The sequence below is a fragment of the Larus michahellis genome, chromosome 1 (genome assembly GCF_964199755.1).
Source record: "Larus michahellis chromosome 1, bLarMic1.1, whole genome shotgun sequence".
Lineage (NCBI taxonomy): Eukaryota > Metazoa > Chordata > Aves > Charadriiformes > Laridae > Larus > Larus michahellis.
Genome location: NC_133896.1, coordinates 8,754,992 through 8,782,836, shown reverse-complemented (window position 1 = coordinate 8,782,836; position 27,845 = coordinate 8,754,992). Strand labels below are relative to the sequence as shown.

The following is a 27,845-nucleotide window of genomic DNA, read 5'->3' as shown; positions in this document are numbered from 1 at the left end:
GTCCACCACATAAGGGAAGTAGCCAAAAAGGGGCTTTGTGGTAGAATCCCCTATGAGGACAGGCTGAGAGAGTTGGGCTTGTTCAGCCTGGAGAAGAGAAGGCTCTGGGGAGACCTTATAGCCCCTTCCAGTACCTAAAGGGGCTACAGGAGAGATGGGGAAGGACTCTTTATCAGCGAGTGGAGTGATAGGATGAGGGGTAACAGTTTTAAACTTAAATAGGGGAGATTTAGATTAGATATGAGGAAGAAATTCTTTACTGTCAGGGTGGTGAGGCACTGGCCCAGGTTGCCCAGAGAAGCTGTGGCTGCCCCATCCCTGGAGGTGTTCAAGGCCAGGCAGGATGGGGCTTTGGGCAACCTGGTCTAACAGAAGACCATACCCATGGCAGGGCTTGGACTAGATGGTCTTTAAGGTCCCTTGCAACCCAAACCATTCTATGATTCTCAACGTGCAATAAGGTTTTTACACATAAAACTGCAGGCAGGGGATTCTGCTCACCCTCTTGCCCTGATCTACCCGGTTTGTCTGTGAGGGGGCTCAGCAGGTCGCTTCTTTTCCCCAAGGCTCAGGGTGCCAGCTGGCACCCACACCATGAGGCAACGAGCACCACAAGCCACACACAGCCAGGAGTTTGTTTATTCTCGTTTTTACGGCTCGTTTTTGATAGCATACCATTTTTTTTAATAATTTTTTTTTCAGGTCATCAGGCAGGAGGACAACGACGACCGACCCATGAAAGAAGCGCGGCTGCAACGAGACGCTTTTTCTCAGGGCCGGACACTGAGGGGGGCCCTTCCCGCCCCCACCAGCGGCGGAGGCTCCGTGCGCTTTGTGGCGCCGCCGCCGCGGCAGCCCCGGCGCCGTGCGCTTTGTGGCGCGGCCGGCGGGGCGGAAGCGACGGCCCCGGGCGGGCGGCGGGCCCTTCCGGCGGGCTGCCTGCGCCGCGTCCCGCCGCCGCCTCCGCCTCCGCCTCCTCTCCCCCCCCCTCGCCGCTCGCTGCCGCTCGGCGCCTCCATCCTGGTACTTGGGAGTCTCCATCCTGGTTTCTCAAGTGCCCGGACCCAAAACAGGAAGTAAGTGCGCGGGGGCCTGCGGGCTGACAGGGCCGGCAGCGGCCGGGCAGCGGCGGCGGAGCGCGGTGGGGCCGAAAGGGGGATTGTGAGGGGGAGGCGGCCATGTCCGGCCCCGCGCCTCAGCCGCGGCCGGACAGGGCTGGGCAGGGCCGGGTTGGGCTGGCAACGGAGCTGGCAGCGGTTTCGGTCAGCGCCGCCGCCCGCCGAGAGCACGGGAAAATGGCGGCGGCCGCCCGGGACCAAATGGCGGCGCTGGTGGCCGGGGGGCAGCGGGGGGCTGAGGCGGGCCCTGAGGCGCGGAGCCGCCGCCCCGGGGGCAGTGCCGGGGGCCGGGGCAGGGCTGGCAAGGCGGCTGGCAAGGCCGCTGCCTGCCGCCGGCTCTCTCCCCCGGGCCGTTGTGTCCCCGCCTTCCCGGGGTGCCGCCGGGCGCCAGGACCGCTGCGCAGGAAGAAATTCGGGAAGAGGCGCGGCAAAACGGGGGAAAACTTGGAAATTACCAAACCTCGGCTCCCTCGTGAGGGCAGGAGAAGGGGGAGGGTGGCGTGCGGGGGTTCTTTTGTTTGATGTTTCTGTTTTAAATTCCCTTCCCCTTACCTTGATGTCTGTAATAAAAAGCCATCTGTAATAAAAAGCCACCATGCGCTTAAATCTCCCGATTTCCCCTTGCTGGGTCTGCGTTTGGGGTGTCCTGAGCTTGTGGCTTTTATCTGTTTGGTTTCCTAATCTTTTTTTTTTTCCCCCCCCCTCCAGCGAGACTTGTGATTTGAGGTTGCTTGGGGCTTTATTTTTAAGTGGAGTCTGAAATGTGTAACTCCGCCAAGATCAGGCGTTTCATCTAAAAGCGGTACCAGGCTTTTCTGCACTAGACTTATGCCCTCTGTTTTGCTAAAATAAAGGATTCTGGTCGGACAAGCCTTTTTTTCTTCGTTTTTTTTTAAATTCTTTTTGAGGTCTTTTTATTCTTGGTTGTGCACTTGGGCACGGTGAAGCTTATTACGCTTCTCCTACCTGCCTGTTTAGGTGACAGATAGTATTCCTGTGTATTTATTCACAAAAAGTTACCATTGCTTAGCCCCACCTGGCCACTGTGAGTTATGTATTGAAGTAATCTAGAAAATGCTTTTTGTTTGCCAGCGCTGCTTGGACCATAGATGTAAATTGGCTTCTTGGCAGCATAGTTAAAATCCTTTGAAAAACCAGGAGATGTATGTAGGCTTTGCGATGAGATGAACACATCTCATTCAGATCCTCATTTCCGTCAATCCACGTGAATATAATAAAGGCAACAACTTCATGCTTGTTTTCTGGACGCTTACTGAAACTTTCTAGGTGATGTTTTCTGACTTACCGAAAAGATTAAACATTAATTAAAACTTCTTAAATAGAATGCCTAAATATACTGATTTTTGTCTTAACCACTCAAAATTATAAAAGATGGGTATATAAGGAATAAAAACCTCCATGTGTCCCTACTGTATTTTACATATTCTAATAGTCCCTTATTTATGAGCGTTAATTCTGTGCTTGTCTGTCAGAAAGCAACAGAGGTGTGGCTTTGCTTATCGATCTTACGCCTTGTACAGTTAGGATAACAATCAACTTTTCAAATTGTATTGCATGCAAAAATTCTGCCTGTTGTTTGTAAGGTGAAGAAGTTACTGCAGTGCTTAAATTAAACTTGATTGATATAAAAAGAATATTTATTTTAGCACATACCATACTTACAAAGATTTTTATTGATGGTCATAACTTTGTGCCTGAGAGACATTTTCTGTTACTGAAAAAGAAAACTTAGAACTTTCTGTGTTGTTTTTTTTTTTTTCTTTTGGAGGCGCTAGGACTTATCTCCTCGACCGCCACCTCGTTGTGTGACATTTAAAGCATGTTCGGTGCTTTTTATTAAAATATCAATGGATAGGCTAGAACTCATGGAGTTCTGCCAAATTTGGATCAATGCAAATGAGAACAGTTTGTCCCATTGTGTCTCCCATTCGGTTTCTGTGATGGCCCATTTCTCTAAATACCACTGATGAGTAGAATGTAGCTGTTCCTAAAGGACTGTAATCTTGTGCTGATACGCTTTAATAAACCTTTGTGTGTCTCGAACTCAGGTCTTTGGGTCCTTGTGTTTGTTACCTGTCCGGTTCGCTCCTCTCTTATGTCCATTGCTGCAGATGTTAAAGACAATTTCTTTGTGGTGGATTTTTTAGATTTGGGTGGAACCCATCTGGTATGGGAAAAAGGTTTCTTGTTGAATAATAGCATAAGAGAATTGGCACTAGTTGAAGAGTAAAAACTCCTTATTATGTATTGTAAGAACTGACTACATAAGAGCCATGGTATGGAATACCCTAAGCATTCAGGCTTCCTTAAATATGAGGTATATGGGTTCCTGTCATGACTTTGTTTCCTTTGTGTTACTCTTGAACCCTTGAAATCCCAGTGCATCCCATGTGATTGTTCCAGTTAAATGCCTCAATAGCCAGAAGCCTCCCTTAATAAACTTCAATTTTTGCTTCTCACAGGATTTAGTGAAATATACATTACTTTTTGCCCAGTGCAGAGAACACAGCCTTTAATACAATTTCATGTAGAAAATTTAAAAGATTTACACCAGTCTACAGAATAGTAGACATAACATTCCATTAATAAGGAGGCTTAATGACAGAATTCTGTCTGCAAGGGTGGGAATACTGTTTTATAGAACTGCTTAATTTTTACAGCCCACAGAATAATTGACCCCCATCTGCCTGATGAAGATGATTTAGAATTACAGGGATGTGGCATAAAAATGTTAAATTTTTTTTGTAACTCAGTATAAAATCAGCTTTGTGGGTTTTTTCCTACCTAAATCTGCTGCATGTTTCCCAAATAAATAAGAACTGCTCTATTATGTAGCTTTAGTGGAAAATTTATATTGAATTTCTGTATTAAATAGGAAAATACTATGCCTACAAGAACTATCTGTTTGATTGCATGTTGAAACCTGTTTAAAACTGTAATGCAATTCTTAAAAATGTTGCATTTGGTAAATGCACCCAAAAATCTAACAAGTCAAAAAGTGCTTATTAAATTTACAGTGATTTATAAGCTGCTATCTTAGAAATTTAAGATTATGCTATCTTCACTGCATTTCGTAATACGCATCTGTGCTGTTAGTGTATGTGCATCCCACAGCGTTCCCTTCCCCCACAAGTTAACACCCTCCTTCAGAACGTAAAATATTAGTGGTAGATAGGTATTTCTGTAAAGAATGTGTTTGAATCAAGGATTAAAAAAAAGTCTTGGGTCATGCATTTAAAATTAAAGCAAGCTTTTAGTTTTAAATAGAAAGCAATGCATTTTCAAAAGCATACTTAGTGTAAGTTATGAAGAGAAGGTGATAATTTGGAGGTGACGAGACTGTACATGTCATAATTCTCACTAATTAAGAAACCTTCGCTGTCATTAACTTTGTATTTAATTTTTCCAAGAGTGGATGTGTAGGGAATTTGCAGGTGTCTGTATTAAACAGAATTTGCATGGCACATCCTAAAAGACCCCTGTGGTGGTATGGCGTTGTTTAGCATGGCTTCAGCTGTCATCCCGTGATAAATCAAGGACATCGGGCGAGTACAGTGTGCCTGCAGCCAGTATCAAAGAAAGCTGCATCAGAGGGCGTTGTCTCCTGCAGCAGCACTGTGCTTTCTCCAAGGAGCTCCCTGTAAACTCCAAGAGGTCCCATCACATGTCGTATTTGGTCTATCTTCAGCCTATGTGGTAGTTCCGTCATTATTGCAGCGTGAAGCAGTGATTTTTATAAGATCTGAAGATTATTTCCTATTCACACAGAAGAACCACCGCATTTACTCAAGATTTTTTTTCTCACCTTTCTGTCACTAATTCATGTCTTCATGGGTTAGCGCTCCTGTCCTGGTGTAAATATATCTTGAAAGAGTAAGTTAGTTTGTTTCCTTCAGTTTTCTTTTATTTGTATAGTCTAATGAATAAAAAATACTGTCCAAAACATGTATTTGACTTTGACTTGACTCCTCATGTTTTTTTGCAGTTAGTTTTCAGTTGAGGTCCGAAGCCATTAAAGTTCATGCAATTTTTTCCAGTCAGATCAAGGATTTGGCTCTTCCTAAGTTTTTATTGAGGCTTGGTTATGATTATTACCTTTACTCAGAAAACTTGAGATATGCTAAATCTCAAGTATCTGACACAGGACATTGTTGGTTTTTTTCTGGAAAGCCTGCATTTACTGTGCATATGAACATGGAAAAGAGAATCTTACATATTTCTTTTGGCCCTCCAGAATTATCCAGTTTGTTCCTTCCCAAGAAGTTAAATGAATAACTCAAAACGGAGTTGAAGAAGTTACAGTCTCCTAACTTAGTTATAACATTTTGTATTTCTTTCTTCATGTTTTAGAGTTAAGGATGCCTCTTTTTGTTCTTAAAAATCAGTACTGTAGCCGTGCAGCAAACATCACTTCTAGTACAGCATAGGGCAGAGGCTGTAGAACTCAGAAGCAGATTAATCCCAAGGAAGCTACTGCCTCCTACACTTGCATGTAGCAAGGAGCTGTTGCTGATGGTAGATATGAAAGTAAATTTGAGAACCCTCTGATTTAAAATGTCAACGGTATCTGAAATATTTGACATGTTCAGAAGGGTAATATCACTTCATTCCAGGAATCAGTCACTACATGTGCTTATAGATGTGCCAAATCTTCATCAAACTTGAAAGGTAATAAGTAATTTTATTGAAAGACTAGTAGCAGTTTTATCCTTCCAAGAAAACACTGCTCCTGGGAATCTTCAATACCAAAGAACATGTTTGATTAAAATTTAAATCATTTCTTGATGAACCAATATTGTTAACATTGTGCCGAGGATTTAAAATCCAGGTTGTGAATTCCACTTACGTATGGGTACATGGGTATCCCTGCCTGGTACATGAAAGCTTTGTAATGTAATTGTGATTATTTTTTTTTTAAGCTGTAGTTAGTGATTTTTTTTTCTGTTGTTGATACATGAGAAAACGCCATAAGAACTGAGCACTTCAAGGAGAAGTAGATGATATTTTCTTTTTATAAATCTCTGCCAAAGGCAGTCACCAACCCAGGTGTTCAAATCTCATGAAATCATTGCAGAGCTTCTGAATATTTCAGATGTAATTTCATTGAGCTTCTGCAGCAGAAAAGGGTATGTTTCGTTGTATTTGAAGGATTAGAACTCTTTTGTGGGGTTTTGTTTTATTTGAAAATTAGTAATAGTGCTAGTTTACATTGAAATTTTCATAAGCTTTGGGTTTCTTCGTAGCACTTTTTTAGTGGAAATGAGATTATCAAAGCACTTTGTATTGCTGTAGTTCACTGACTTCAGTGTATACTGCTTATCCTGGATAACTTTTTTTTTTTGAGTAATTTTTTTATACTAGTGATTGCTTGCAGCCGGTTTTTCTGTTGCTCCTGTTTCAATGGTAAAGGAAAAATACAAGCCTCACGAGTTAGTTCTATGCGTGGAAGGAGAATAAAACTTTGCAACTTAGCAATGTGTAAATAGTGCAGCTATGAGTAGTACGACACTATAAAAATATTTCTTAGTCCTGACTAGAGTTAGGTTATAGAATAGTAAAATTATTAAATGAGCAGTGTAACAAATACTAGTGAGACAAAAAATAGCAGATGTGGGAAAGTAATAGCCTAGGTTGGTGTTTAAAAGAAAAATTTAGTAGTAGATTGCAAATGCTCCTGAATAGGGAGTTTAGGTACTATTTTTAACTGGAAAATGAAACTGTGTGATGTTACCCTCTGCAATGTGTAATTGTGCAGGAAAAGGGAAGGCAGATGAATGTCTTAAACCATGGAATTGTTCATGTGAAAGGACAGACGTTCCTCATTCTCTGTGGCAATTTATGCTGGTTGTTTGAGATAAAGGAAGCAGCATTATGGTCGAAGAGGCAGTCTGTGTCAAGAAAAGTAATCTGTGTGTTGCTGTTTCAGGTTTGAGTATGAGCACAGTTGAAGAAGAGTCTGACACAGTGACAGTAGAAACCGTGAACTCTGTGACTTTGACTCAGGACACTGAAGGGAACCTTATACTTCATTGCCCTCAAAATGGTATAGAATTGTATTGCATAGTATTTTTTCTTCTTTTTTCATTGATCCAACCATCATACTTCCTTGCCCTCAAAATTCTGTGAGCTGCTTGGATTCAGCTTACTGCGCTGCAGTTTGTTCTGTTTCAGTTTAAAGAAGGATAAAGTGTCAAATTCAGTGTAAATCACAAAAGTCTGTATGTACATGCCCAACTGTTCTGATTCATTTCAGTGGAAATGGATTCTAAGAACCAAGCATGTACCCAAATTTCTGTAGACCTAAGGGGTTGGTTTGTGTGTAGTGGACTGTGGATGGAATTTACAAAGAAAATCTCACAGAAAATGTATGTTGAATAAAGCATGTGAACTGTTACTGCCCATAACTCAGACCGAGTTCCTGGGCAGTAGTAAAACACCGAACCAACCTATCGCATCTGCTTCTACCTTTTCTGTCAGTCCTCTTTTGTTAACAGAACTTAGTCCGAGGCTCCACTTTATTAACAGAAGGTAACCTGCATACGTTTTTTGTTGTTAGAAACTGATGAAGTAGACTCTGAAGACAGCACTGAACCTCCACACAAGAGGCTTTGCTTATCGGAGGATGATCAAAGCCTTGATGATTCCACTCCTTGCATTTCTGTTGTTGCAGTTCCAAGTAAGTTAAGTTTATGTTCTCTTGTAGCAAATGTTTCTGTTGGTAAAGGTTAAAAGTGGACTTTTTGGATCACATTAGTATATTTCGCATGTTTTATTTTCAAATTTTATTAATATACTTAGGTATCATCTTTACCTCTCAGAGCCTTGGATGGTTTTACAGCAATTGTTATCTGTACAGTACTGGCAAAATGAACCTGCCTTAGAGATAGAGGAGTGCAGGCACAGGTGCACTGAATAAGTTGAAGGATAAGTGAATGAACAACAAATTACATACTGTCCTCCTGCAAAGAGTGACTAGGGTTTTTTTAATGATCAAACACTATAGTTAATATTTCCATGTTTTGTAATATGGAAATGTGTGGTCGTTTTAAGGTAGAGATTGTTGTACAAAAGGTAGTCTGAGTACTGAATTGGTCTTAAGGAAGTTGGTTGAATATTAGAGAGTTCAATATAATCTCCCAAAGGGAGGCAAAACCAGATCTAGCAAGTTAAAATACTGATTTACAATACCTAGGGTGGATGTTTATTTGGTGGAACTTAGTAGAAACTCCTTAGAAGTAAAGGCATTACCATGCTGAAGGAAAACTGGGTAAAAAAGAATGCGGCTGAAAGATTTTAGTGTTGTCCTTTAGTAATTGGAAAACGCTGAAGATAGGGCTGGAAAGGAAGCATTAATACAGTACCAAATGTTTCCACCAAATAAAACACATTTTATTTATATGTTTCACATTCATTCTCAGTTATAGTCAAGTACAAAACTGAAAGTTTAAAAATCCATATTTAAATTTTACGAAGAGGAACAGTTGATAATCATCTTGATGATTTTACTGTGTCAACAAATAAACACCGATTAAGGCCTCTTTAAAATTTTCAATGCAAAGGTAGCAATTTATAATAATATGCATGTAGCATGCATAAAAAAATGTTACAGGAGTAAGGCATACAACTAACTTATCCATTCTGAAGTTTCAGAAAATGATCAGAGCTTTGAGGTGACCATGACTGCTACCACTGAGGTAGCTGAAGATGAGATTAACGAAGGAACTGTTACTCAGATTCAGGTACAGTAAAATTTCAAAACTGACCTATTTGATGTACATTTTTCTTCGAATTGATAAGAAAAGGAAAATAAGTATCAAAAAGGGCTTATTAAAGTCATAAGATTATTTTTAGGATGAAACTAATGTATTCGAGCACGGATCTTGTTTGTAAAATGTTCTTCTATAAAAGTGCAATTGAATCATTTTATATATGAAAAAGGTTATTAGTAGTTTAACTTCCTGCCCAAAGAGCAACACGGTAAACAGTGATAGATGTAACCCTCCACTGATAGTTACTTGCTCTGTGGTCATCTGCTTAGAAGACAAGTTTATCTGTTATTTCTGTCATTCTTTGATTATAAATTAAGCTTTATAACAGGCCTAAATATGTTTTGTCTTGTCACCAGTCCAAACAGTTAGATACAGTTCTCATTGTGGGTGTGCCATGTTTAAAAGTTCTAGATTGGAGATACTGGACATAGTGCTCTTTCCACCAAAGCCAGTGAGACTCTTCCTATTCACTGTACATGAAACAGGATGAAGAACATTATTTAATTAATTCTCAGAGCATCTCTATGTTAAGATGTTAAATCTTACTCGTGTGTTAAGAAAGGTGAATGTACTTTTAATGCCATATCTAAAAAGTGGCACTTTCTCAGCAGTCAGCAAGGTAACTGGGTGTACTGGTTTTGTTTTCCATCATGTTATGCCTCCATATTAAATACAAGGTGATAGAAAGAACTGAAGATCTTACTGGATTTCATATTGGTCTTTTAAAGATTCTTCAGAATGAACAGCTGGATGAAATCACCCCAATGGGCAATGAAGAAGTGTCAGCTGTCAGTCAAGCCTGGTTCACAACCAAAGAGGATAAGGATTCTCTAACAAATAAAGGTAGGATATTTCAAATGCAATTCTCCCACGCTCTAGAAAGGTAAGCTATTCCAAATGTCTCAGAACATTTTGCAGGTTGCATAAAGTAATCTCTGGTCTGCCTTCTTTAGTGAAGGTGTTTGAGAGAACTGATTCTAAAAATGTTGAGAGATGTAATGCATTAAATCTTCACCATTCCTCTTGCACATTGTATGCAAGAAGAAAGTTGGAACTGCAGATGCAGTTGGAGAGGAAGAGGTGCCATGCTTGCAGTGGTGACAGTGATTCTAGTGGCCATGGTAGAGGACTTCTGTGTGTCAGCACAGATGGTGCAGGCAGTTGTGTCTGCGTCTGCCTGGCTAGGAAGTGGGAAGCTAGAGTCAGAGGAGGGTACAACAGGAAAAAAATTCATATGTGCCTCAGGTTAATACATCTTCCTCCAAATAAGGCTTATTAGTCTAGCTACGGTGGTGTGATTTGTATTAAACGGTTTCTGGAATGGAGTTGCTTCAGAAGAAGAGGGATTATGCAGACGAGGATCTACTGAAATAATCACCGCTACTCCTAAAATTGCTGCCCCACTGGCATTTCTCCCTTTCAAAGTGCATCTGTGCAATCACGTAGTAGTTGCTGTACTTTAGAGCTTTCTTTTTATTCCCCCAGGGAAATGCCTTTCTAAACCTAGAGAAGCAGCTTAGCGTCAGATGAAGACATGTTGTCTCTCCAATTTCCTCAGTCTCTCTGCTGTTTTTCTCAGACTGAATTTACCTCTTCTTAGGGGAAAAAAAATATCTTTTTCAGTCAGTCCAAAGCAACTCCCTTTTTTATTAGAAAACTTTAGGGAAAAAAGTAATGGTTTTCTCTCACAGAAACAAATCACCTCTTACCCAGTGAGATCTACTCCAGAGAGCTGCGTGTCCTGATGAGTCAGTGAAAAAATATGGGTGAGACACGTAGTACCTCGGTGTTGGATACGGAAAAATTCAGAGAAAGGGAGCTGACCAACTCAGTCAACAACCATTTCACTCACTGATCCCAAGTGTGTGCTGACAGTTGCTTCTAACAGCCAATAAATAATTTCTCCCCGTTATCTCTGCCATTCTTTATTAGATTTATAGGGCTTCAAAGCTATTGGTTGTTCACTCCAAGGACGGGGGCAGAGATGAGATGGCAAAGAGATCCCTTTGCATCACGGCACTGAGGCACCTGGGTAGAAGTAGTGAGAAATCATGTTGCAGCAGTTGCTGTGCTCTAGGGTGAGAGAAAGCATGGAGTTTATGATCTTCCCAGTAGCCAGTGGTGAAGGGCTTTGGAAGCGGCACGTTCTCAGCTGTGATTGGAAGATCATGTACTGGTGATTTGGCAGAGAAATGAATGTTTTCATGTGACTTGGTGGCCTCATGTTTAATGTGTGTCTTGTTAAACATAGTAGAAATTTACTGGATTTGTTCCTTTTGTAACTGTCTCCCAGGAGTATCAAGTGACCGTAAATCACAAGTGGCATTTACAGTTCTGAATGAATGAGGGCACTAAGTATGGCGATACTAATAAAGACATAAATAATTTGGGGAAGACGTTTCCAATAAAATATATCTAGAAATATATTTGAGAATCCACACTAGCTGAAGTTTTCTTGGGGTCTCCATGCTCTGTCACAGAGATCAACTGTGAAAGTTGTGTGTCTCCTTTTACCGTAGCTCGGAGTTTGACATGTGTTGCCTGAGCTCATTATTTTATAGCAGTCTCCACCCGATAATGCTTTCTTTGAAGACCTGTGTGCAGGTTATAATAATCTTGGCACCAAATACGCAGATATGTGAAGTGCAAAATATACTTCCTTTCCTCAAATAGTTGGCTGTTAAAGATTACTCCATGTAAAGAGTAGTGATGTCCCTTTTAAGTCAGCTCAGATGCTTGGATAGAGGTGTGAATCACAGCTACAGTAGCAGGTTATTGTACTGTCTCTGTAGCTTTGGAAGAAGAGATTGAAGCCAGCGGGACCAAGGGAAGAGTTTTCTCTCATCGGTTCCAACGGAATTAGTAATAATGCCTGTACTTTTCATTATAATTGGATTTGAGTAAACAGTCTCTTTGGTGTGTTCTGCCTCTCAGCTCTGGTAATTAGCAGGCTGAGAAGGAAGTACCCTGATTTTTCTGAGCAGAGATGGGCAGGTAGCCAGCACACACCAGTATGTAAACTGGGTCACCAGCATAATCTTAATTATAAGTCATTGTTAATATTAAGTATGGTATGAGCATGAGCGGAAAAAAGATGAATCTATATATAAATTCAGGGTAGGAGCATTTTAACGTTTTATTGATAAACCTCAGGTTTGAAACTTTGTCTCTGAATAAAGTTGATTGGGTTTGCTTTTAAAGCTTAGCTGGCATTGTAGTTACTAAGGGCATAGAGACAAATCATAATGTTTGTTTCTATTGGTTTGCCACTTTTATTTGAGAAATAAAACACTCAGCACGAGTCTTTATCTTGACTGTGACCACTGGGCATTATTTCCAATGCAAAAAAAGAGAGAGAGAGGGAGCAGCTTGTCAAAATCGACTAGGTACAGCATTTATGTCTATGGAAAGCACCCACGGTAGGTATCACTGCTCACATGTTGGGAAGTGATAAGGCGTATAAGAGAACCCCCAGTTGTTGCCAATTCCTCAAGTTATATTTTGAGTCACATTATAAGTCCGTGCTTATGGAATCATTTGAATGCATGGAAATTTCAGCTGTCGGTTTGAAGATGGAAATTTTCTAGTTGTGGCTGAAGAGAAAGCCTGAAAATGTGACTTGACAGCGCATAGAGGAATCCATGTTCTGTTTTTAAAAAATTGATGTTTTTGAAGAGGGGTCTGACTCACATTATTTAAATATTAGTTGACAGTTACTAAGGATTGTTTATCAGTTCTGAAATAACATCTGTTTAAAATTCATTCCACTGAGTTTAAGTAGCTAAAATTACTACTCTCTTATTTGTTAATTGCAATAATGAGGGTCATGTGTTTATGATACTTTTGTTGTTGTTTTGCTGACTTTCACTTCAGTAATTAGTTTGTCGTTTCTATTTTCAGGCCACAAGTGGAAGCAAGGGATGTGGTCGAAGGAAGAAATTGACATATTGATGAGTAACATTGAGCGTTATTTAAAGGTATGTGTTAGAATATGTTACCTGCTAGTTGGTGTGGTGATGCAACTCCTGCTAGAGACCAGCTTTCTTTAGTACTTCCCAGAATGTGCAATAAGTGATTCTGATCAGTTTGTAGTAGAAATGGTGATTACCCACTTGAAATACATAAGATAATTATACCAATACACAGGATTTAAGAGTACGGAATGTAAAATTGCTTATAATTTGTGTACTTAATATAACCCATTTTAAAGTTTCACGTCAGAGAGCTCAAGTGGCTTAATCTCTTTCCCTGAATATACATCACTCATGAAATCTTTGGTGAAGACAGAGGAAAAAATTGCCCTAGGAATAGAGATAATTTTCCTTACAAAGCATCAAATGCAGCTTCCAGACTTCTTTGATGATGTATTTGTATTTGTTTACTACACTAACAGGATGCCTGTATCAGCTTTATTCCGCTTAATATACTGTTGTCAGAGTTCAGTGTAAAAATAGGCATGCAGTTAACATGCTGACAGTGATAATTGCCCAGAAGTCATATTGGTGGTAGGCTTACAGCTGAGAGTATTTGAGCTGAGTACTTACAGCTGAGAATACATAGCCTGGATATTACAGCTTCACCAGCCTTCATTTGTGAATCAAAAAAAGCCTTGAATTTAGTCTGCACTGGTATAAAAATCCCCAGTATTAGTGGTAGAAAGTGTGCCTGCCCACACATGTAGTAGAATTTCTGCCACAAAACCATTCGTAGGTAATCTTATTTTTTAAATCTAGAGAAGCTTTTTTTATCTAGCTAAATAACTTTTTGAGTTACTGGTAACTCATTTGATTAATTATTTTCCCGTTTATCTGTTTTCTTGTACTGCTTCAAATAGTTGAAATGTAGTGATTTTTAGTTTAAGCCGAAGTTAAAGTTTTCCTTTTGTACGTAGCTCCAGTGTTTTTGTATCAAATTTGTTTATAGTTTCCATCAGAACAAGAAGAGGAGTTTAACTGAAAAAATTGCTTTCAGATAAAAAATATCTAAAATTATTGAATAAATTTACATAGCACTTTTTGACAGCCTTCTGCTGTATAACCCCAGGGTAATTCCGCCAGAGTTTATTTTCCATGATATTCTAAATAACACTTCAATATTTGATCTTAAAATATACATTGGACAGATTTTTTTTAAAGGTAGATGAAAGTTAAAGTTTCCATGTCTACCTGGACTCCGGTGTAAAAAAAATAATAAAAAACAATCGCGTTCAAGGGTTTGTATTTAAGGTAGCTAATTTATAAATATTCAGTGTAACTTTTGGACTGTAGTACTTGAGATACATAGAATGTTGCATAATAGTATGCTACGCTTTAGTTCTTAAGTCTTCTACTTCTTCATTTCTAGGAGACTTTATTTAAGGTGTTTTGTTTGTGGTTTGTTTTGTTGTTTTTTTTTAAATGCTTTCTTCTAGGCCCGTGGAATAAAAGATGCCACTGAAATTATATTTGAAATGTCAAAAGATGAAAGAAAAGATTTCTACAGGACAATAGCTTGGGGTCTGAATCGGCCTCTCTTTGCTGTCTATAGAAGAGTTCTTCGCATGTATGATGACAGAAACCATGTTGGAAAGTATGAAAACCTCTAATGCTGCATGGTTTTATTGGTATGAGTGGGGTCATGTATTTAACATTATATGTGAGATGGACGAGTCCAGCCAAACACACCTCGCTCTTCCTAATCATAAGTCAGCTCTGCTGAATTCTGGGACATCAGCCTTGACAATAGTTGATGGTATCCAGAACTTCAAACAAAAATTTAAAAATTAAAAAAAAAAAAAAAGTGGAGAGAGGATTCTGATATGAATAGAAGACTGACACAAGCATGGATCTGCTGAGATGTAGTTTCTTTCTAGAGCTGTGACCTTGAGCTAATTGATTTTCATCCTTGTGCCCTTAGTTTGCCCATCTGTAGAGCAGTGGGTGCGGCACTGTCCAGAAGAGCCGAAAAGTATGTTAGATTTTAGTTTTTTAAAGGTAGTTGAAAATTTAAAATACCATCTCAATGGTGATTTTTATTTTTTTTTTACAGGAAAGTCCGCCTTAAGCCTTACTGTGATTGTGAACTGAGACAGGAAGGAAAAAATAGCTGCTTATTTGACAGACAATACACAAAATTCTAATTCTGTTCTTAGTAGTAAGATCACCAAGAATGAGAAATTTACTGGCAAATGAGAGGAATGTTAAACCAGATAACCTTAGAAATGTACTAATGTGGAAAATGGCATTTGTTCTTCTTTTGAAGCATTCAATCAGATTGTTTCTTACAGCTGAAATTCCTCAATCTCTTGTTGTAACTAAATGTGTACTGTGTGGCTAGTAGAACGAAAATATGTATGCTGTATGCTTTCTGTTTAAAATAATGTCTTTTTATTTACCTGTTGCTTAGGTATACGCCTGAGGAAATTGAAAAGCTTAAAGAGTAAGTATTTCTATTAACAAGGCTACCTTGTTTATGTTTAGTAGCTTGAGGTTTTGTTATATGAAATCACTGAAAAGTTGCAAGTAAATTTGACTGCTCCAACTCGATCAGAAAATAGTGGTTACTAAATTAATCTGAAGAGAAATTAAACTACTACATTTGGATTATTTTTAATGTGTTTTCTAATGTGTATTCAGGACATTAGCAATATGAAACAAAGTTCCAAAGCAAGCCTTCTGTTGAAACTTGAAATGTTTCAGATTTTTACAAGCATGGTCAACGTTTGCAGTTACATTTGTGAAAACCAGAAAATCCTTTTCTTTAGGAAACCTGAGCAAAGGTTATTTCTAAAGAAAGTGGCAGGTCAAGGGTAGGATCTCCCCTATGAAGTGTTAGAGATGCATAAATTGTCAGTCAGGCTCTTTGATTTTGACTATGAACCTGATAGATCGAGGAGGCGCTGCAGACTTTATCTCCTCTTGCAGCTTTCCAGGGTTGAGCAGTTTGAAGAAACCATGTTGGGCTGAAGGAAGGAAGGGAGTCTGTTTCATTGTGTTGATGGATATGCTTGGATCAATTTAGCTGGTTTGTGTCATTCGCAAGGTGCCTGTTGCTCCAGATGTGTCAAAAGTGGTCATGGCTCCACATGTTAAGCAACCTGTTGTCACGTGTGGGAGGAAAATAAAAGTTAAAATTATGAACATGATGATGCAGCATTTTGCCTCATTTAAATTGTAGGATGCCTGGGTTTTCATTGGGCACAATTTAGATTTCTCAAGTGATCTCTATACCAGCTGAAAAACCTTGAGGAATTTGAATGGATGTTGGGTGTTTATTTAAACATCCATGTTGTATTTAACACAGTAATTAAGCCTCACAGCATTCCTGCAATACAGTTAGATATTAAATGTTTTATAAGTGAGTATCCTGTGGCTTCGCTGGCCCAAAAGGCTTCTAAAAACACATAGAAAAATTAGGAGTGATGACAGAAAATATGTTAATGCTGTAGTATCAAAGTGATTCCCCATTCTGTCTTTAAGCCTGTAAACTGCACATTTATCCTGTTTTTATTAGAGCATAATTGGTACTTCGGTAATCTGTTAACTGGATATAGTGTTAATGAGCACGTTTCTATTTAGGCTGAGAATAAAGCATGGTAATGATTGGGCCACAATAGGAGCTGCACTGGGGAGAAGTGCTTCATCTGTAAAAGATCGCTGTAGATTGATGAAGGATACCTGCAACACAGGTGAGGTAAATGCTGCTGCCAGTAAGGGATATTCTAGTTAAAACTCTGTCACCTTTGCTTTTGTCAATGGTGTTTTCAGAGATGTGTAACTCTGAACTGAGGAACTTCCAATGTGAAATCTGGGGACATTTTTAGCACATACTTGTTATAGGTTTCTCCAGTTTCACTTCTTAAAGATCAGAACACGCAGTTTATTTTTGCAGTACGTATGTGTGTGCCACTGGAGCATATTTTATTGAGGTGAATTTAAAATTACTTTCCCTGGTGTTTAATGTTTGTAAACACACACTGCATATTTGGTGTGAGTTAAGAGACAGATGCGCTTCAGGAGTAAAGTATGTTTATCTTGTAGTGTATATATTCCAGTGGAAGGAAGATCGAGTCAGACCTCATGTAATTACTGTATACTAAACTGTTGCGTGGTTAATTTACTTCAACTAATCTAATTCAGGTAGGTTGGACCAGTTTGCTTTGGGTCAGTATTTTGATTAAGTTCTATGTGGCTTCATTTATCTGCGAGAGGAAGAGAAGAGAAAGAAACTTGGCAGCCAAAACAATGGAATTATAGCGTCATAGAATAGTTTGGGTTGGAGGGGACCTTTAAAGGTCATCTAGGCCAGCCTCCCTGCGATGAGCAGGGACATCTTCAACTAGGTCAGGATTATGCATTTATTAATCAAGAATGGGTATAATATAAATTGTTAGTAAAGAAGAACAGTTATATCATCTTCACAAGTCAATATTTGCATCTGGAATAAGGTGTTAGGCACCAAAGATAAATGTCTGTTGACATGTTACAGATCAGAACAGAGGGCCTCTGCTGTTAGTTAAGTTGGAGGGCTTTTCTCTTTTTCAGGAAAGTGGACAGAGAAAGAAGAAAAAAGACTAGCAGAAGTAGTGCATGAGCTAACTAGCACAGAACCAGGTGACATTGTCACACAAGGTGTATCATGGGCTGCCGTAGCAGAACGGGTCGGGACACGCTCTGAAAAGCAGTGCCGCTCTAAATGGCTCAACTATCTCAACTGGAAACAAAGTGGGGGCACTGAGTGGACCAAGGAAGATGAAATAAATCTGATCTTGAGGTTTGTTATTTTAGTTACTTTTCAAGGTTCGTAATACATGACGCTGGCAGGATTCCATTGGGGTCCCTTTTGCTGGTTTCTTAGACACTAAAAACTCTAGAACCCTCCAAAAAATCACTGCTGTGTTTACAGGTCGCAGAGATTTATTATTGAACATATTTTTTGTTTTTTGTTTTTTTAGTGAATGTTAGTGTTCGTGAAAGGTGTCAGATTGAAAACCCGGGAGACTGAAGTCTTCTTTATTCCACAGAAAAGGTACAGCACAGGCAGCGACCGTGCAAGCTTCCCACACGTGGCCCCACCAATGCGCTTTAACCCTTAACTGGAGGGTAGTTCAGTCTCCCTGCCCGTTCAGTCCTTGGCCTCTCTGCTGAGATGACCAACAAGGGTCAAGTGTGGTGGTGGTTTCTGTGATGTGGACGTCTTGTCTACAAAAAACTAAACCGAAACTGCAAATTAATTTCATGTAGGCCACCAAACACTGATTGGATATTAGCATCTTTGACTACATTGGAACTGGCAACCTGGTAGCAACTTTGGAAATCTTTTACTCTCTCCGGTCCTCCTCCCATTTTGAATGCCTTTAACTCAGGCTTTTTAGCCAGTGGATTTTTATGGGTTGATAGTTTTGGGTGGGAATAAAAAGCAAAGACATATAGGGAATCTAAACATTATTTACAGAGCAATATTCACTAATTTGCTGAACCTGTTTGACTTGAACTTAAAATGAGGAACGTGATTCCACATTTCAGAATGTGCTGGTTATGTGGTTATAATTATTAATATTTCTATACAAATGGTATCTGTTTTGGTCTGTCCGTATATCCTTAACTCATCCTACAGGGTTGTTTGGTTGGTTTTGGTAGCTTTTTTCTTTTTTCCCTTTTTGGTTTTTGTTTGTTTGCTTTTTGGTGGTGTTTTTTTATTTTAGCTAGCAAGAGTATTCAGTGCTATTTATTTCTTTGTGAAGCAAACTTTTCTTATCTTCCACAAAAGTCTTTACCCTGTCACTGTTCACCTTTCTTTCATATGCTCCAGGTACAGATGAGCTGGAGGCAATTCAGAGGTATTTGTAGCATTCAAACAGATTCTGGTAGAATCCAGTGTGTGCATAACATCTGCCAAAATTATGTGAAGACTGTCTCTCACCTGGAGAGCCTGATGGGATTAATTTATGAGGAGCTGTTTAATACTGTAGTTAACTTCATCTACTTTGGCTAAGAAGCATCTGAGAGGAGGCAAAAATCTATGTTAAGGACGGATGAGTGTTATTTAGGAAAAAACAGAAGTAAATATCGTAACATGAAATTAATTAAGTAGAAGTTCAGAGTGAATCTCAGGAAGTATTTCCTGCCTTGGAGATGTGTTTGGGGAATGGTTTTCCAAAGAGAAAAGATGCAAGTACCATCATTTGGAATGCTTCACAACAATCTGATCAAACTCCTAATGTAGATGTAAATAAGGAGAATAATTCTGCATGGCAAGGAGATGGACTGGATCATCTTAACAGGTCGAGTCCATCTTCTGTTGTTTATGATTCTGCTTGACCTCTGGCAGCGTGGAGCCTTGGAAGCCTATGTCGATTCATGAGCTCTGGTGGACTATTCACTAGCATGCCATTTTGCTGCTGTTACGTGTGATAAGACCAGAGATGTGCAACACCCCTTCCAGTCTGGAGGGTTGTTTCTAACTGGTACGTATTTTCTATATCCTGCCAGGATAGCGGAACTTGAAGTTTCTGATGAAAATGACATCAATTGGGATTTACTAGCTGAAGGATGGAGTAGTGTCCGCTCACCACAGTGGCTTCGGAGTAAATGGTGGACCATTAAAAGACAGATTGCAAACCACAAAGATGTTTCATTCCCTGGTAATGTACTACTTGCACACTTGTCTTCTGAAAGCTCCTTTCACAAATATCAAAGGAATAAGGCTGCATTTTGTTGTCTACCTACAGCATTGCTGGCCAAAGAGCACAATGCTCCTTTGCTGGAAGTTACTGCCCACTCGGGTCTGCTGGCTGAGTTGCTCCCACAAGTAATCCTTAACTGTTTCAGTTGAAACAAGCCAAACTGATGTATACAACTAAACAGTAGATTTTGCCAGTTCCCCTCACTTTGGCTAAAGTGAGAGCATGTATATAAGCCGCTCAGCTGGCAGATCTCAGATGATATGTTCTTTGGTAATGAAGGCAGCGACCTCTTCAGGTGGAAAAGGATATGTATCTGCAGCCTAACAGTGTCACCCCAGGTTAGATCTGTTACCTTTAAAATGTAATGTCTGTGAGGTGCCAAAACTTACTGATCATAGAATCATTTAGGTTGGAAAAGACCCTTGGGATCATCAAGTCCAACCATCAATAGTTCAGGCAATAGACGGAACAGAGATCATAGAATGGTTTGGGTTGGAAGGGACCTTAAAGATCATCTAGTTCCAACCCCCTGCCATGGGCAGGGTCACCTCCCACTAGACCAGGCTGCTCAAAGCCCCATCCAGCCTGGCCTTGAACACCTCCAAGGATGGGGCATCCACAGCTTCTCTGGGCAACCTGTTCCAGTGTCTCACCACCCTCACAATTAAGAATTTCTTCCTGATATCCAATCTAAATCTCCTCTCTTTCAGTTTAGAACCATTACCCCTTGTCCTATCGCTCCACTGCCTGATTCAGAGTCCCTCCCCGTTTTTCCTGTAGGCCCCTTTTAGGTACTGGAAGGGTCTATAAGGTCTCCCCGGAGCCTTCTCTTCTCCAGGCTGAACAGCCCCAACTTTCTCAGCCTGTCCTCACAGCAGAGGTGCTCCAGCCCTCTGATAATCTTTGTGGTCTCCTCTGGACCCATTCCAACAGGTCCATGTCCTTCTTGCGCTGAGCACTCCAGAGCTGGATGCAGTACTCCAGGTGGGGTCTCACCAGAGCAGAGTAGGGGGGTAGAATCACCTCCCTCGGCATGATAGCCATATTTTTTTTTGATGCAGCCCAGGATGTGGTTGGCTTTCTGGGCTGTGTGCACACATTGTCAGCTCATGTTGAGCTTCTCATCCACCAACACCCCCAAGTCCTTCTCCTCAGGGCTGCTCTCAATCCATTCTCCACCCAGACTGTATTTGTGCTTGGGATTGCCATGATCCAGGTGCAGGACCTTGTGCTTGGCCTTGTTGAACTTCATGAGGTTTGCACAGGCCCATCTCTCATGCCTGTCCAGGTCCGTCTGGATGGCATCCCTTCCCTCCAGCATGTCAACAGCACCATACAGCTTGGTGTCATCAGCAAACTTGCAGAGATCTACTACTAGCTGCGCAGTGAGGAGGAGGGGAGGAAACAGGAGTATAAAACTTCCCAAACATGTCTCTCTTACAGCTCTCGTTCTTGGTCGGAGAAACTATCATCTGAGCCAAAGGGTTATTTAAGTCTCTGTGACCTTTCATTCAGTCCTCCTTTTCTTTTGGGGATAGGAAAAAAAAAAAATGAGAGCGACTAGTCATGTTATAATTGAAGGTGTAATTTAATGGACCCTTTTGCTGTGGTCATCACTGTAGGTATATATTAGTCATGCCTGGAGGCTGCAATTGAGAGGGTAGCCCTGTTATGCTTAATATGGTATAAACCATATGCTAATAGACAGTTGTTGCATCAATTAGTTCATAATATCAATACGCCACTGAATCAACAGGATTCACTCTCTTTTCCTAGACAAAATGTCATGCTGTCAAGAGGGGGAGATGTTTAAGCAGTTTGCTGTATTGGATGCTACAAAAGCAGAGGCCTTAGCTTTTGTAACCTCATATATGTCACCCTCTCAGTGGGATCAAAGTGATCATCGGGAAGAAAGGTGGGCAGTTTTATTGGAGTAACGGGCCACTTCATGCACAGATGAAGAGTTGTAGTATAGCCACTGCGAGTTTAATTCTCTCTTGCTTCCTATTTCCAGTGACGCTTCTGTCAGCCTCTTGAACAAATCTGCTTACATGTGTTTTAAGATTGCAGGGTTTATTTCTGATAGCAGCATTACACAGCTTGTGGTACTGGCACTTGATTGTAGCTTTGGGATGTACCATACATGTTTTTAGAGAGGTCCAAAATTTTATGAGCTTTTTTTTTTTTTTCCCCAGGCAACCTAAAATTTCTTGGTTCCTTGAGAAAATCAAGTTCACTCCATTAGATGACTATAAATGTGTTTTATGTATGTGCTAAATTTCTAGTTGATATATCTCTACAAATTATTTAGGTTCCAAATTCAGAAGGATTTTGTTTCCTTTTTTCATCTCGGATAAATCTCACATGCCGCATTCCAAATGTGCTTCTCCAGCATGCTTTAGCATGAGTATTCTTTCTCTCAGTGCTGATAAAGGGTCTTAAACAACTCCATGAGAACCAAAAAAACAATCCAGGGCACCAGCTTTCGGAAAACAAATCTGGAAGTGGATTACCAAACACTAATTCCAGTTCGGGAGTTCAGCACGTGCAGATCCGAGTGGCTCGCTTAGAGGAGAACGCAAGCAACGCACCAAGCCCTATGGCAGCTTTGCAGATTCCAGTCCAGATTACGCATGTCTGTAAGTAGCTGAAACGAATGACACTCTGTCCTCTAATGAAACCTAAAGCTTTCTTATGTTAAGATGGTGAAGGAGGAGTGGGCGTGTCTTAAAGAATTTTATTAATTCTGCTTTGGTCTTCTTGTAATTTCAGACTAAAGTTTTCTGGATTCCATTTGCCTGTTTCTAACTTGACTAGGCAAATGTAGGTATTACTGTGTCAGTAGTAACAAGAAGCTGCAGTTGGAGTGCCTGGACGGACATAGGCGTTGTAGCTGGCTGGCTGTATGTGTCAGGCTTCAGTACACAGGCTTCTTAATGGAGATGCAGAATATATGTTTATTCCTTAAATTTCTTCTGGTAGCTCTTATCTAGAGCAACGGCCATCATGTATAATATCTCTTTTTGTATAATATATACACTGCTGTGCCCAAGTTCTGATGAAGAGCACTCAAGCAGGAAGGTGCATATAGTATTTTTTTCTAGTCCTGCTTTGTATTACACAGTTACTTCTGGGCACAAACACACGAAAGCATCAGTTGCTGAGTCACACTGATGTTCAGCTGATGATCTTCTCTAACCACTGTGGGTGGTTTTTTTTAAGTTGGTGATTCCCATCCTCTTAAGGATGAACCTTGCTCATTATCAAACATTTATTACCAGGTCTACTTTGATTGTAGTGCTTATTGTTTGTTTTTGTAACTTAATTTATTAAGTAACTCCAGTCACTCCAATCCAGCCACCCCATATGCATCCTGTCTCCATTGTCTACTGTTTTGCACTGTTTGTTATTTGTGAATTTTCTTAGGAAGATTTAGTGCTTCAGTCTCGGTCATTACAAAATCAATTAATCAGGCTAAGAACTGTTTATTCAAACTGACCAGAAAGGCATTTTGTAGACAATTTTTTGATTATAATTTCATTATATTAGCCTATCTTAATCTACTTAAGTGCCATCTTCATTTTTTTTTTCTGGTTTATTTCTTAATTAAAATGTCACACAACACCAAGCCAAGAACTTTTTACCTCTAGTAATACATCAGCGGCCACATACTTTGAACCAAGCTTGGTCAAAGCTATTGGGTTTTGATGAGCAGGCAAGATGTGCTGGTATTCTGTAGCCTTTAGTCCTTTCTGAATTGAATCCTGTAGTGGTTATTTTGTGATGTCACTTGCCCCGTCTGCCTAACAAGCATTTTTCCCCATTTTAGTCTGCTTTCCTGAAGAATTTCTGTTTGTGTAATCCAAATGAGTTTTGTATTGTGTCTTTTCTGTCTGTTTCCCAGTCCCCTGAGAGCTGAACCTATTAGCCACTTACAGCTACATCTGATAGAAGGCTCAGGGTTTCAAATGGGTAATTCCTGTAAGCTTTATGAACAGAACTGGCTAGGTAAGAGACAGGCCTCGCTTTACAGCTGTCTGCTGCTAGGTGCCAGGAAATCTGCAGCAGGCAATCTTGAACATGCCACTACAACAATAAAAGCTTCAAAATCGGAGCTTGTATCTTCTTAAGAGACCAAAATTACTCTACTTTGAAGCCACAGGGTCTGAGATGGCCAAGTTTCCAGTGCTTGGAGCACTGCTGTCATCATGTGGGTCTTTTGCCCTTTTGGTATTTATGGAATTACTGGATAATCCCAGGCAAAGTATTAGTTTGCCTCCAGCTTCCTGGAACTTGTGAGTTTTTTAAGATTAAGTAAAAATCATAATTATGGTTCTGAATAGGTTCTTTGGTATCTTATAAAGCTTTGGGTACAAGCTGTTTGGACGTGGTGATCTTGAAGTGTCTGATACATAAACTGTTTTCAGTGCTTCTGTTCGTTACTTTTAGAATTAATGGAGATAATTGGATAAATAATTACACGCTTGTAACAATACTTTCAGCTTTTATACACTGCAGTCATAACACACAAGGTAGGCAAATATCTCGGGGAACATGTGATGTTTCATCAGTGGTGGACATACTGTGGAGGGCAGAAAAGGTTAAAAATACCCCAAAAAAAGAGATCTGTGGGAAACATAAGAATATTAAACCTGACACCACTTTAAAGCAAGTAATATGTGATCCAAATGATATCGCTATGTCAGAAGATCTTATAAATCTCATTACAAAAAGCAATTAGATCACGTCAGATAACTTTATTTGTCTACTTTTATCCCTGTACACTAAACCCATACTTCCTTTCTTTTGCTCTTTTGGATTATAGAATGCCCTCTTTAAATAGTATCAGATCTTGGGTACCAATTAGAGAACCTTGTCATTAGGATTCCAGCCAGTTTTCTTTTTCTTATTATTGGAATTAACAGTACCCCACCATGTAGTAATTATAGTATGTTATGCTCTCTGCAGGACTGAAACATTTTGGTTTACATAGTTATTTTTTTCTTCTTTTCTTCCTTTTGCAGCCTCAACCGATTCCCCTGCTGCTACTGTTGACTCTGAGACAATAACACTAAACAGTGGAACACTACAGACCTTTGAGATTCTTCCAGTAAGTAACAGAGAACTGTTATTTGTTACCACTTTTTTTTTTAAGCACTTCTTAGACTATGCAACTGTGCATTTCCCAGAAAAACAGTTCCCAAGTGGAAAGAGGAAGTTAAGAGATCTAAAACTTAAAAGTTCAAAGTAAACTGTATTTCTCAAGGTGTAATTCATTAGGGCTGTGGAGTAAAATGTGAATTACAGTTAAATGCTTTAAATCTGTCTTAGTGCCTTAGTGTTATCAAGTCTTCCTTTGTGCTTGGTTTTTTTTTTTTTTTTGGTTGAAATCTGACATAACGGAGCCAGAGGAAGCTCCCAGCAAATAAAGATTCTCCCAGTTCCATTGTACTGTAATTTATAGAACATTTTCTTTTTCGTCTCAATGCTAAGAGTAAGTTGAATTTGTTCCTTTTTTAGCTGCTGTTGTACAGCATAATACAGTCCTGCTTGACTCTTAGCCTTAATACTTGTCGTGGTAGCCTAAGGCTGTAGATAAGTTTCTTTCTACTTCTTGAGTGCAGTACAGCAATCGGTACAGCAGAGATTGGATTTGTTTGTCTGTTTTCCAGGGGAGTTACAGTTAGGCTAGTTCATGTAATTAAGGATGCTCTGAGCGCTCGGTGTGGACCAGGAAGGCAGTGAATTTGGATATTAAACTGGTGTTGTCTTTTGTAGTCTTTCCATCTCCAGCCGACCGGAACACCGGGCACATACTTACTACAGACAAGCTCAAGCCAAGGCCTTCCTTTAACGCTGACGACTAGTCCTACCATGACCCTGACAGCTGCTGCTGCTCCAGCCTCCCCAGAACAGATCATAGTTCATGCCTTATCAGTATGTATTTTGAGCAATGAAAAGCCTGGAGTTTGGGCAGTTGGGGTAGGGGAGCATAATAATGCAGGCCCCTATATGTGCATGTTAAATTTGTAAAGCAGTTCTTAGGTCATAGCCATGTTACTTTGCTTAAAATACTGAGAGTGAGAATTTATTTTTCTGTGCTGTTCCAAAAAGCAGCTTCAACTTGGTTGAAAACGGCTTAGTAAGCAACTTAGTTCTTACTGTGGCTGAACATGATGTCTCCATCTAGTGGCTTGTCCCACCAAAACAAAACACTATGGTTTCCTGATGTTATTCTCACAGATGAATGCTGGTGTTCACAAAACTTTTGTAGTAGTGAAAGTACTACTTCTTATTAGAGGGAGGAAAGGGGAAGCCAACTGGAGACTGAATAACAAAAGTGATGCAAAATTCAGGAAAAACCACTCTGATCTTCTGAATCTACAGCAATCCTCACCTGAACAGTTGCTTCTGTTTCGTATTACATACTTACTTCATTTGTGAATTACAGAACAGTTGGCACCAAATTCAGCCTAGTAATTCATCATTTAAGGACAGGAAAGGTCAACAGATGATCTGGGCTGACACACTATATACGTAAGACTCTAAATTACACTTAGTAATGAGTTCTTTGAATCCTTTTGCTTTTATTTGCTGAAAGATTTGAAGATACTTGGAAGAAAGTGTCTCACGTTTTTTGTTTGTGTCTGTTTTTGCAAATGCTGCTTGCAGCCAGAGCACTTGTTAAACACAAGCGACAATGTTACAGTGCAGTGCCACACGCCAAGTGTCATAATCCGCACCGTTGCTGCTGAAGACATCTCCTCCTCTGTCACTCAGACAGAACTTACTGTTGATTCAGACATTCAGTCGGCCGACCTGACGGATCCTCCTGATACCCTTGGAACAAATACTTTTCCAGATGATATCCATCAGTCCAAGCTGAGTGACGAAGAGCAGTCAACCTACAATGAAGATGATGCCTCCAAATTCAGCAGCAGGAATAGTAGTGAACTGATGGATGGAGTTATGGTAAGAACCGAGGAGGAGATTTCAGATGCCAGCCTGAAACAGGAAGAGGATTCTCACTCTGATTTACCCAGCACTTACGTTACCGAGGTAAAGGTGTGCATGATACTTGGTGTTTTCCGCATTGCTGCAAGGAGAAAGATTTCATTGCATCTTTCACCTTTATGTTAAGCTATTTGTATGAATATATCTGTGATTTCATCTATATCATAGTTTGTAGAGCATTTTGTTGAGATCCTCTATCCTTGAGCTTTGTTAATATGTTATGGGTGTAAAAGTGTTAGGATTTAATTTGGAACTGAGTGTATTTGGCTTCATCTGGAGCATTGAATACCTCACTAGCTGCTTCACTGCTCAGGGTACTTTTGCATGATGACTGTAGAAAGCAGGAATATTAGTGGAACCAAACGATTACCTTCATCTGATTACTATTTGATGTTGTTGCTTTAAACTAGGCTGTTAATTGTCCAACACGCATACTTTATGTTGATAGTTTGATAGGCTGCTGAGCAAGGGAGGTGAGGTAGAGTATTTAGCTTTTGCTCTATGGTTCTAATAACATATTTCTAGGAGCACCACAGTTTCTATTTTTGAGGACTTCTATTAAACATAGTACTCCTGTTAAGTATCTGTTAAATTGGAATTTGAAGTGTTTAAGCCATCGCTGTCTCTGGCCTCAGTTTTGTGCAGCTCCAACAGCTGAGATGCAGAAATTAGTTTATCCAAATCATTTCAGGCATTTGGATTGTTTATACTAAAGTCCTCCATCTTTCAGTTCCTGGAGCTATCATGATGAGTAAGTCAAAGAAGACAGATGTTAAAAAGAAGACAGTTCTCTTCAGTGGGTAGAAAATACCTCTTTCCTTAGAAGCTTGATTAGGCTAGACTGTGGAAGGATAATGAGTTAGATTCAAATACCCCATCCTGTTCTCTAAAACACCGTGGTCTGCAGTTGCTGTAATTCTGCTTTGTCAGTCTTGCAAATCCATTGTTGATATGCTTGGACTTTGTTAGGCTTTGTCTTTGAAAAAGTTAATAGACAGTGCTTATCCATTATGCTCTTCCTAAGAGGAGGATCTTTGTACGTATTAACAGTCTGCTACTGCAGAAGTATTTGGATTCTGAACACATCTGAAGCTCGGAATTATTCTTCTTGTCTCATGGTTGACATGGTTGTGATAAGATTCTCAACAGTTTAGGCAGCCCATCAGCTTTCCACTCTGTTTAAAATTTCAGCTTCTCAAGGTAGAGTTAGTAAACCTTTGATACAAACCTAGTTCCTAATTAAACTTTGTAGAAATCGCT

The 27,845-nt window shown here is 39.9% G+C and overlaps 1 protein-coding gene across 1 annotated transcript in view; it reads left to right on the top strand.

Moving 5' to 3' along the window:
• The first annotated feature begins 865 nt into the window (after positions 1–865).
• Positions 866–27,845, top strand: part of DMTF1 (cyclin D binding myb like transcription factor 1) — a 30,897-nt gene continuing 3,917 nt past the window's right edge. Inside the window, exons 1-15 of the mRNA XM_074573342.1 lie at positions 866–1,076; positions 7,066–7,182; positions 7,696–7,815; positions 8,784–8,878; positions 9,637–9,751; positions 12,809–12,885; positions 14,319–14,476; positions 15,293–15,325; positions 16,465–16,574; positions 17,431–17,659; positions 19,378–19,529; positions 21,995–22,210; positions 24,596–24,681; positions 25,350–25,508; positions 26,244–26,630. Of these exons, the coding sequence (XP_074429443.1) occupies positions 7,074–7,182; positions 7,696–7,815; positions 8,784–8,878; positions 9,637–9,751; positions 12,809–12,885; positions 14,319–14,476; positions 15,293–15,325; positions 16,465–16,574; positions 17,431–17,659; positions 19,378–19,529; positions 21,995–22,210; positions 24,596–24,681; positions 25,350–25,508; positions 26,244–26,630 (2,046 nt within the window). The 5' untranslated portion in view covers positions 866–1,076; positions 7,066–7,073. The remainder of the gene's footprint in view (positions 1,077–7,065; positions 7,183–7,695; positions 7,816–8,783; positions 8,879–9,636; positions 9,752–12,808; positions 12,886–14,318; positions 14,477–15,292; positions 15,326–16,464; positions 16,575–17,430; positions 17,660–19,377; positions 19,530–21,994; positions 22,211–24,595; positions 24,682–25,349; positions 25,509–26,243; positions 26,631–27,845) is intronic.